The sequence below is a fragment of the Pelodiscus sinensis genome, chromosome 26 (assembly GCF_052426305.1).
Source record: "Pelodiscus sinensis isolate ZL-2025 chromosome 26, ASM5242630v1, whole genome shotgun sequence".
In the NCBI taxonomy this organism is placed as follows: Eukaryota; Metazoa; Chordata; order Testudines; family Trionychidae; genus Pelodiscus; species Pelodiscus sinensis.
In genome coordinates, this window is record NC_143077.1 from 2,475,791 (window position 1) to 2,486,625 (window position 10,835).

Consider the following 10,835-nt stretch of genomic DNA (forward strand, 5'->3'; position numbering starts at 1 on the left):
AGGAGACCCCACCTGCATGTGGCGCTGCAGCAGGTCTAGGGATGGAAGCTAGGCGCCTGGGAGACACTGCTCACATCTGTCGGAGCTTGTTCTTTGTGTTCCTCTAATAGCTCCTCCATGCCTCGCAAATTAACTCCTACAAGGAGGATTTCAGCAAAACAAACTCTGCTACCAGCAAGAAAAAATTGTGAAACTAAACCAAGATCCATCTCAGCCTGTCAGTAGAGGCTTGGCCATCATCTCAAAGCCAGGAGGACCAGACTGCTCGGGCGTCTTTCATAGTCCATTTTGGCTATTGACCTCTAGGCATTCTCTTCCCTCAGAGCCTGCCCTGAGTCTTGCCAAAGTGAAATGTAGCCCACGCGGTTACAAACCCATTTCCATGAGTGGTCTTCGGTGACCCATAAACCCTTCCCGACCATCGGTGGTAGGTCTTGCCCTTCACCCTGAACTGCCAATGCCAGGGCCCACCATGGACAGGAGCTGCTCCAGGGCTGGAGTAGGCCCGGTCCACGGTGGGCCTGGGCGTCCCTCCGGCAAGGGCTGCTCCGGCATGCCTCTGCCTGTGGCAGGAGGGGCCACTCCAGCCCCCTACTTGCCCCCCCTTTAACCAGTTAACCTGTTTACCAATACAGGCAGTCCCCGGGTTACGTACAAGATAGGGACTGTAGGTTTGTTCTTAAGTTGAATTTGTATGTAAGTCGGAACTGGTACATATTGTAGGGGAAACTCTAGCCAAACATTTCTCCAGAGCTCAGTTTTATTCTCCCACACCTCACTTCCCTCAATCCTTTATTCTCAAGCTGAGGTGTCTGCTGAGAAAAGCCGCTCCACGTCTCCCTGGTCTGCTGGGGGGAGGGAGGGGCGCTAGCTTTGCGTCTCCCTGGTCTGCTGGGGGGAAGCAGCTAGTGCGGGGTTGCCTCACCCCGTTTGTAAGTAGGGATCCGATGTAAGTCGGATCCATGTAACCCGGGAACTGCCTGTATATTTAACCGGGTAAACAGGGTTTTGCATCCCTAGTCGATTTTATATGGACTCATTGGAGATTAGGGTAGGAAGGAACCTCAGGAGGTAAGTAATAGAGTCCCAACTGCTGCTCAAAGCAGGACCAGCCCCAACTAAATCTTCCCAGGCAAAGCTTTGTCAGGCTGGGCCTTAAAAACCTCCAAAACAACACCATGATGTATGAAACATTTTAATAGTTTAAACAAACTAGAGATCCATCCAGAGCAAAGCTTCTCTAACATTCAATCGCAATCCTAGATCCCGACACACCCACTCCTTGGAGAAGTTCAGCTCCAGACCCCTTCCCATCTTTGGGAGGCACATGGGTGTTAGTCCATTGCCATTCTGACATGTTAAGGGTAGAGAAATCCTGGATCCCCACAACAAAGTAAAAATAATCTAAAATTCACACTACATTCTAAGGCTTTTTGTGTACCAATAGACTAGAAGAATCAAATATTTACATTCAGAAAATGCCGCCTCCCATGAAGACAAGCCTTAAGGAGAACTGAAGTCAGCCATTATTCAAGATCCATAGTGCCGGAGACAAGATGGCACAAAACTCCCTCACTTCGGATTTTGAGAACATAAAGGAACCCTCCAAATGGCTTGTGGGGGACCAGAGCGGACAAGGGCGTTCCTCTCCCCCAGAAGGGAGCAGCAGAGGAAAGATGCTCTGACACCGGTTCATTACACGATTCTCTAATGCTTTTTTAGCAGTTACAACGTGCCTTTCCGTTGGCAAAACACTTGGGCTACGTCTAGACTGGCATGATTTTCCGCAAATGCTTTTAACGGAAAACTTTTCCATTAAAAGCATTTGCGGAAAAGAGCGTCTAGATTGGCACGGATACTTTGCTGCAAAAGCACTTTTTGCGGAAAAGCGTCCATGGCCAATCTAGACGTGCTTTTCCACAAAAAAGCCCCGATTGCCATTTTCGCGATCGGGGCTTTTTTGTGGAAAATAAATCTGAGCTGTCTACACTGGCCCTTTTGCGCAAAAGGACTTTTGCCCGAACGGGAGCAGCATAGTATTTCCGCAAGAAGTACTGATTTCAGACAGTAGGAAGTCAGTGTTCTTGCAGAAATTCAAGCAGCCAGTGTTATCAGCAATTGCTTTTGCGGAAAAACTTGCCAGTCTAGACGCAGCCTTGATGCACAGTGAGCTGCCATAAGAGCAGGCAGCTGAGCCAGAGAAGTCCCTTGGGAGCTGCAGGGACTCGGTACTGCTCAGGATCAGCTCCTTGCTTACGTAAAAGGGGCAGAAAACGCACAGATGAAATTACTTTCAATACCAAGAGAAGGAGCATGTGGGTGTCGCACTCAGGAGTCACTAGTGTGGTGTCCTCACAGGTCTCCTGCTTCTCCAGTGATGGTCACCATTTTGCTGCATGTGTCCCTGCATTTGCTCCGGTTGGCTGTGTTGCCCATGCACAAATAGTCAACACAGCAGGCTCTGAGAGCGCCACCAAATCAGAAAGGCTCAAAGGCATTGGCTGGGTCTATTGTAGACGGGGGACGTCCTAGCTTCCCCAGACCAAAGGGCTGACACTTAGGCTAACACACATATGCCCATTACAATCGACCAACTCCGTCAGTACTAGGGATGAAACCTTACCCACCCCAGGCCAGCCCTTTGGGGCTCACTTTTACACACAGGTACAAACAAGTTACACATTACTCCTGACTTCCCACGTTGCCACCCTTTGATGTTACCTAGATCCCCCATTATGTTGTACGCAGGGGTTGATCACTGTCTAGCATGCTGCCAATTTAGCCCGTCCTGCTCCTGGGACAGTTTGTTCCTGTATTCTGTAGGGGGTGTGTGTACCAAGGTGTTCCTCCACAAAATGGTCTCTCATGACCCCTTTGGAATGAGCTCATGGCCTGTGCCTGGAGCCTCTTAGGCAGGCGTGTTTGTTTCTGTGATATTAGTCCTGTTCTTGCCAATGTCTGCGAGCAGGGCCTGCCTCTCGCTCACAGCTTCACTCTGCTTTATATTAGCAAAGGCTTGACCATTGCTGGCCAGGCCTCACATCCAGCCTGTGATACCTGGGCTGATGTTTCAGGCCCTCATCTTACTGCATCCCTCCGCTTTTTGTTCTGGCAGGGGAGGCTGTTTACTCACAGTCCTAGAAAAGCACACTGCATGGCCGGAAGGGACCCAGGGGGCTGAACACTGTGGCGATGTCTAGACTGGCACGATTTTCCGCAAATGCTTTTAACGGAAAAGTTTTCCATTAAAAGCATTTGCGGAACAGAGCGTCTAGATTGGCACGGACGCGTCTCCGTAAAAGCACTTTTGCGCAAAAGCATCCGTGGCCAATCTAGACGCGCTTTTGCGCAAAAATGGCGATTGGGGCTTTTTTGTGCAAAACAAATCTGAGCTGTCTACACTGGCCCACGGATGGTCCTGGACCACAGAGCCCAGGAACAGGGAGCTCTGGCGACGGGGCAAGGGCGGGGGGCAGGGGCGGAGACTCAGCTGGGATCCCTTGTGGAGGGGAGGGGGGCAGCGTGGTGGGGTGCTCCAGCCCCAGAGGCCAGGGAGCTCCAGATCAGCCACGCTGGAGCGCTGGTAGCAGCAACCACAGAGCTCTGACCCCAGCCATGGAGCCAGGTGGTTGCAGAGTTCTGTGGCCAGGGCTGGACCTCCACAGCTGCCTGGCTCTGCTGCTGGGGCGGGGGCCGGAGCTTCCCAGCCGCTGGAGTCGGGGGGGGGGGGGGGTCGGAGCTCTATGGCCGTGGAACTCCAGCCCCAGAGCTCCAGTCCTGACGGCAGCTGGAGAGCCCCGGGGCGCTGGGGCAGCGGTGGAGCAGGCTGGAGCCCTAGCCCAGTGGCCAGAGAGGTCCAGCCTGTATTAGGATATTTATATTGACCATCTGTATTATAATGGCTAGCAGGGTGAGTGTCTCAGGACACTGGCCTAGGCCTAGTGAGCGTGTGTCCCGCAGGAGCGTGTCTATGAGCAGCAATCTGGAGCAGTGACATTGCAAATGAGGCCCTTTCTATATGAATGGCTTGCAATTAGTTACTGTCCATTCCCGTTCTAGGCTGCCCTCACTGCTGGGCGTCACCCCCGGGAATTTTGCGGGGCAGGACACAGGAATGGCTAGCGTCTCTGCTCCCTTGGTGCAGTGCTACATGGACCTGCACTGGTGGGGGCACCCGAGGGAACTTTTAGGGGGTCAATGTATTGACAAGGCTTCCTGCTTTCCGAGCTCGCCTACAAATCCATCTCTATCCACTCCTCCGCCTCCTCGTTTCTAAGACACGCCTCCCCTCTCCTGACAGGGCCCAGTCGTCGCTGGCGCTTGTCTTATGTACTGGGAAGGGCAGGCCACCTGTCCGTCTCTGTGCCAGGAAAAGTGACTATAAAAGGTAGGGATGTATGGGAGTGGTCGACTACTCGCTGCCCCCCCTTGCTTCCTGTGTCAAAAGCCGGTTCCCCCCAGCACCGGCTCCGTGGTGCGGGGAGGGAGGTGGGGAGCACAGAAGGCAGAGCCGCAGCAGGGGTAGCTCCCGGGGCCGGCGTGAGCCAGCACTAAGCAGTCCTGGGTCATGCCAGCTCTGGGACGCTGCAGCTCTGCATTTCAAGGGTAGTAAGAGACTGCTTAGTCCCAGATCCTGCCACCCCTGGGAGCTACCCCCGCTGCGGCTCTGCAGCTTAAATGGCTCGACTCCTACTACATTTAAACAGTAGTGGGGGTAGCAAGCCCCCTCCCATCGACTAATTGAGTAGTCAATGGAAATTCCATCTCTTCTTGATTAGCTGATAAACTGCAATTTAACATCTCTAATAAAGGGCTCTGAGCAGAAAAAGGGTTTGTTTTGTTCCCTGGTTTGCGCCCTCGCGGCAAGTAAAGACAAGCTGGACTTGTTTTCTCTGCCTGAGGAATATGAGGAATATTAAGACTGGCCACAACTGGCTTTGCATGGAGACGCGCTGAGGAGCGCAGCTGAGCAAGTCACCGGTCTCAGCCCTTAGATTTCTGGGCCACCGGATGCATATTTAGCAAAGAGGGGCTTGCTCCCAGGTCTGAGTTGAGGCCTTTGAAAGGCAAGGCCTGCATTTCTAATGCAGAAAAGGAGCAGACACAGAAAACATTTTAAAAACATTTACACATGCACCTTTCCAGGCTCTGTGTGTGCATCATCAAACCCCAACGAGCACACACTCCCAGCCTCTCCCTTTGCGGCCCACTTAACAAGAGCAGGCTTCCAAGCACTCCCTCACCCCTGCACCCCAGGTTGTTAGAGTGGCATTCCCTCCAACAGCTGGAGCTGAGAGTGGGGAATTTCCCCTCCACAGCGTTCACTGTCCCTTGCAGTTCAGTTTGCACTTCACTTTGCTGGTCATGTAAGCGGCAGTGAGGAGGCAGCAGGCTCCCGTGAAGAGGCACATGGCAGAGAAATTGTGAGCGTGGTCACCGTGCAGGCTGGTGTAGATTTCCCGCCTTGACTCATAGTCCAGCACCACCGCCTGGACCTGGGCCAGGGTGCAGAGCACCAGGAACACGTGGAAGATCTGGTGTCCCTGCCCAAAGAGGTGACATTTTCCAGGAAACCATTTCTCCGGATAAGGGTAGGAGAAGAAGAAGGCGCTGATCAGGAAAAAGAGCACCTGGCACTTGTGATATAACAGGGCTGGATCCCCCTGCTCAGAGGGCTGAGCAGTGTACAGCCGGTGAATTACTGGGCTAATATCTAGCGCATATGCCAGACCCAAGGGCACTTCCTGACACAGGCGGCTCAGATGGCGAGGAACCTGGTGATATCGATATTTAGCATAACAGGAACCTGCACAGGATAACCAAGCCAGTAAAACAGCCCCAGGCATGTAAAAACCCATGATCCTGGAGTGCCAGTCTGGCTCAATGGTATAGTAGTAATGCACCAAGGCGCTGCTGTACTGGTAAATGGCGACGCCCACATAGTCCATGAAAAAGAAGCTATAGTGCCAGAACTCGGACTTGGCCTGCAGGAGGTGAGCCAGGGTGCTGAAGGTGAGGTAGGTGATAGAAGCCAGGACAATGATGAACAGGGGATGGGCATGAGGGTCGCTCACAAAATCCACCGTCTGGGAAAGCCGCCAGAATCGCAGCAGCAGGATCAGAGCAGCCACGAGGTGCGTCCAGACGTTGACCGCTTCGTTGTGCTGCTGGAAAAGCGTCAGGAAGTAATACGTCCAGGTGCGGTTGAGGGGCCTGTAGCCAGCGTGAATGTAGGGCTTCCAGAAGACCCTCGGCACCTCTGAGGTGCCCACAGTGCAGCGAGGAGAGGGGAAGGCACTGCCCAGAAGCCTGGGCACCTGCCAAAGCTGCTGCACATTAATGAAAAGGCGGTTAAGTTTTTCCGGGACAATGGTTGCCATGACAAGGAGACGGTACACTCAGCTGCTGCCAAGCGAGCAAACCTTCATGAAGAGAAGAAGGGAAAGTTTAGTTTGGGTGTAAAAGCAGCATTATTGGGGGCCAGCTTGTAGGGGTCATTTAGAAACAAATCTGATCAGCTCTGCGCACCAGGGCTGACATGCTACTAACATTCACAATAAATGCAGAATTAAAAGCAGCCTGGGGTGAGGGAAGTGGGGGGGGGCTTGTTCAGATTTCAAAACTATTGATTTACATTACAGCAGGGCCTCGAGGTCACAAGCAAGTTTGGCTCCTTTGGGTCAGGGGCTGGACCAGTGGTGGGCCCATGGGCCATGTACGCCTGCCGGGGCTCTGTGCGCAGCCTGCACGACAGTGCATTCTCCATTGCCCTTGCACAGGGTTGCCTGATTCTGCTGCTTCCACCCACACAGATTTTTTTCCTACCACTGTCACTAAAGTGACGCCCGTAAAGCCAGGGGAGGTGCAGGCGGCTTGCACACAGCACTGACGGTGAGAGCCAGGCACTCCCTCTGCAGTCAATCTCAGTGCTGCTGCCATTCAATCGGCACAGCCTGCACCTTCTAGGCGTGCAAGGGCAATGCGCAAAACTGCCCTGGCCTGGGAAACTGTCTTGGTTATGACAAGCCTGCGGCCCACGGAGATGAAGGAGGCCACGTGTGCGGCCCGCTCACTAGCCTGGGTTGCCCATTGCTGGGCTGGACAAACATACTGTTGCCGGCACAGCGTGCCCGAGGGAGGCAACAATACAATGAATCACAGAGCTTAAAAAGCAAAAATGGCAAGACACACAACAAGTGGGTGTGTGCGATGCAGATGGGCTCGCAACTAAATATACTAGGGGGTGCACAATTCTTGGGGTGTGACCACAGCATTAGCTAGCAAGATGTGTGGCCCAAGCCTCACCATCCTGGACACACTTGTAGCTCAATTATTTACCAACCCAAATTCTCCCCACCAATGGGCTGGATCAGCTGCATTCACTTCCTGTCCTAAACGCCTGCATGGTGTTACTGTGAGCTGTAAACGGTGGGTGTGCGCCCGCTCAGCAGGGGCTGCATGTTAGAGATGGGACAAGTGGGTACAGTTTGTCAAGTGCTTGAAGCCTTAGCTCAGTGTTTCTTAAGCTGTGTTCCGCGGTACAGCGGTGTGCCGCAAGGCAGGCGGAGTGTGCCATGGAGAACAACAGAATTCAAAATGGCTGCTCTTAAGGGGGCAGGTGACTTTTTTTTTTTTTGCTTTTTGTTCTAACTTTCCCATGACCCTTTTTTCTCAATAATTCCCTCCCTCCCCCCGAACTTTTTTTTTTTCCTCAACAAAAAAAAATCCTTGGTGTGCCTAATAAAAACAAATTATTGTTTGGTGTTCCTCGGTCTTAAAAAGTTTAAGAAACACTTGGCAGCTCTGAATTTTTCATGCGGCCTCATGGCCAAACACATTCGGTGGGAGCAAACTGTGACATATCTGCAAACAACTGTTTCAGAGGAGACAAAAACCAGACTCCTTGTCTCCTTTTCTACTGGCCTTGGAAGTGTATTAAGACGATCTTGTTCTAAGCAAGCACATTTAATAAAAACCTTGCCTACCCTAACTCTATTTGCTAACACCATATTTGAACAGCTCCAAGACTGGTTTGAACAGCATTAATCTTTCACTAGTGAGCTACTTACCACACAGCAGGAGCAAAGAAACAATAATGGCCTGGTAAAGTAGCTAGGAAAATACCAGTCTCATTTACATTCTGACTCAAGTACTCCTATGATCCTAAAGTCTATCAGTGTTGCACCTCTAGCAGTGTGCATCAGTGACAGAAGCTAAAACACACCCATGGCTGGATATCAGACTCATGGGCTGTGTCTAGACTGGCCAGTTTTTTCTGGAAAATCAGCCGCTTTTGGGGCTTTTTTGGGGAAAAGTGCTTCTAGATTGGCAGGACACTTTTCCGCAAAAAAGCCCCGATCGCGAAAAAGTGCTTTTGGCACGGACACTTTTCTGCAAAAAGTGCTTTTGCGGAAAAGCGTCCGTGCCAATCTAGACGCTCTGTTCCGAAAATGCTTTTAACGGAAAACTTTTGCGCAAGAGGAAGCATAGTATTTGCGCAAGATCACTGACAATCTTACATTAGATCGTCAGTGTTCTTGCGCAAATTCAAGTGACCAGTGTAGACAGCTGGCAAGTTTTTTTGCAAAAGCAACTGCTTTTGCGGAAAAACTTGCCAGTCTAGACGCAGCCCTAGTGTATAACCTGTAAATGCCCTTTTCAAAGCACACATAAACAGCTTATTTTAAATGTCATCCCCTCCATGGTTGCTTTTAACCCGGGACAGGCTCAGCAAAACTCAGTTCATTTGCTGGCTTATCTTCCATGTGCTCTGGCCACCAGACAGGGCTCAGTGTCACTAACTGCCCTGGAGTCACCTCCCTTGACTTTTTAATCTTATTTCTCAAAATTCTGGAAAATTTTTGTCAGACCAGCAAAAATGACCCCACACAGAGCCAGGCTCGTCTCCCAGCATCACCCCGCTACCGCCAGGATTCAGACTCACCAAGCGCAAGGGCCAAATTCTGCCCATGTAGCTCCCCTGGAGTCAATGGGCCTTTGCCCAGAACTGAGAGCCAACGCTAGCCCCCAGATACCCTGCTCCCATGATGTACCTTGTATTAGGGGCCTCCAAAGGGCTGGTTCTGAGACTTGCCTATAGGCTCTATAGGGGAAGGGTCGCCCCAGGAGTGCGCAGTCCCCGGGCTCCCCAGCAATCGCCTGGTACCCTGGGATCTGTAGGGATGAGGGTGCCCACATAGGGTATCCCTAGAGCTAAGTACTGGGGTCCCCTACACACTCCTACTGCGAAGGATGTGTCCCCTGCGGATCCCTGGGCTCCCAGACTCGGGGCTGGGCTCTAGAGGTGCCCGGCCCAAGGCAGTTCCTACGCTACTCCTGGCTCTCGGGGATCCCCAGTATCACGCGCTCCTGCCCCGACCCCCCTCCTGCCTCCCGATGCAGCCCCGCGCCCGTCCCGGCAGGTACCTGCAGACCGCGAATCCCCCGAGCCCGTCCGATGCTGCCGGCTCCGCCCCGGTCCAGTGAGCAGGAGAAGGGGCTACCCAGCCCGGCGGGGCCGCCTCCTCTCGGAGACCCGCCTCTGCAGCCCGGGGCCCGGCAGCTGCGCCATCTGGAGGCGATGGCGCGGCGCGGCGCGGCGCGGACGGGTGCGGGGGCAGAACCGGGCTGCGAGGCGCAGCTGAGGGTGGCAGGAGGGGGCTGCAGGGACCCCCTAGCCCGCAGCGCTCCCTTTCCCCGCTCGGGCGAACCGAGACTGGGCGTAAAGCTCGCAGCGATAGGCCCGGCCCTGCTAGAAAGCCGCGGGCTCACATCTGGCAGCCCCTGCCCAGGCGCAGCGCCATGAACGCGCGGTGCCCATTGCACTGACTGCGCAGCCGGCGCCTCTGGTCTCCAGCAGGCAGCTTCTAACGTCTGCGAGGGGCATTTGACCTTCCCGACCACACACTTCTCCCACCGCCAGCCCGGTTTGGAGCCTTCTGAAACCCTGGGGCGGCTCCCCCATTTCCCAGGCCAGCTAAGCGATCACCTACCGTGCCCAGCAGGGCCCTCTTCCAGTGGGGTGGCAAACTCCCCGCTGGCTGGACATTGTCTTTCGAAGGCAATACATGTCCGGGCACACTCGGGTAACTTTCACAGCCAGGTGTGCGGAGCCGCCCACCTGCCTTGTGTAACTTTCCAAATGGCACAGCGCGAAAGCAGCCGGGCGCTGCCCTCGGGCTATTTTCCTGCACATTCCTGCTTTAAAACAAGGGGGCTACGAGATTTGGCGCACAAATGTCTGTAAAGAAACTTCAGGCGACACAGGAGCTGACAAAGGTTGTTCTGTTGTTTTGTCTTCAAATTCTTCAGGGCTTGGAGTCAGTTTTACCAAACAGAGGTCGGGATCAATGCAGCATCAGACTGTTGTAAATCTTTTGGTCTGAATTTATCCCCAATTGGCCTCTCAGCATGAACTCTCCCTATTGCAGACCATTTCAGGACCATACCCACAGGCTGTGTCTAAACTGGAAAAACTTGCCAGCTGTCTACACTGGCTGCTTGAATTTCCACAAAAGCACTGACTTCCTACTGTAAGAAATCAGTGCTTCTTGCGGAAATACTATGCTGCTCCCGTTCGGGCAAAAGTCCTTTTGCGCAAAAGGGCCAGTGTAGACAGCTGAGATTTGTTTTGCGCAAAAAAGCCCCGATCGCAAAAATGGCGATCGGGGCTTTTTTGCGCAAAAGTGCGTCTAGATTGGCCACGGACGCTTTTCCGCAAAAAGTGCTTTTGTGGAAAAGCATCCGTGCCAATCTAGACGCTCTTTTCCGCAAATGCTTTAACGAAAAACTTTTCCATTAAAAGCATTTGCAGAAAATCACATCAGTCTAGACAT

At 53.0% G+C, this 10,835-nt stretch overlaps 1 protein-coding gene across 3 annotated transcripts; it reads right to left on the minus strand.

Annotated features, from left to right (window-relative positions):
* Window positions 1-1,177: 1,177 nt before the first annotated feature.
* On the minus strand, window positions 1,178-10,622 carry PAQR7 (progestin and adipoQ receptor family member 7). 3 transcript variants are annotated; one of them, XM_006120378.5, is made up of 2 exons: window positions 9,993-10,622; window positions 1,178-6,422 (listed from the first exon to the last, which is right to left on the minus strand). In XM_006120378.5, the coding sequence occupies exon 2, from the start codon at window positions 6,378-6,380 to the stop codon at window positions 5,322-5,324; it is 1,059 nt and encodes a 352-aa protein (XP_006120440.2). In that variant the 5' UTR covers window positions 6,381-6,422; window positions 9,993-10,622; the 3' UTR covers window positions 1,178-5,321. The 3 variants fall into 3 exon arrangements, with proteins under 3 accessions (XP_006120440.2, XP_075765290.2, XP_075765292.2); XM_075909175.2 differs by lacking the exon at window positions 9,993-10,622 and adding an exon at window positions 9,427-9,958; XM_075909177.2 differs by lacking the exon at window positions 9,993-10,622 and adding an exon at window positions 7,339-7,584.
* Window positions 10,623-10,835: the final 213 nt, after the last annotated feature.

Coding starts and splice junctions, on each gene's coding strand:
- PAQR7 (XM_006120378.5), bottom strand. CDS start 6,380: ATGGCAACCATTGTCCCGGAAAAACTTAACCGCCTTTTCATTAATGTG.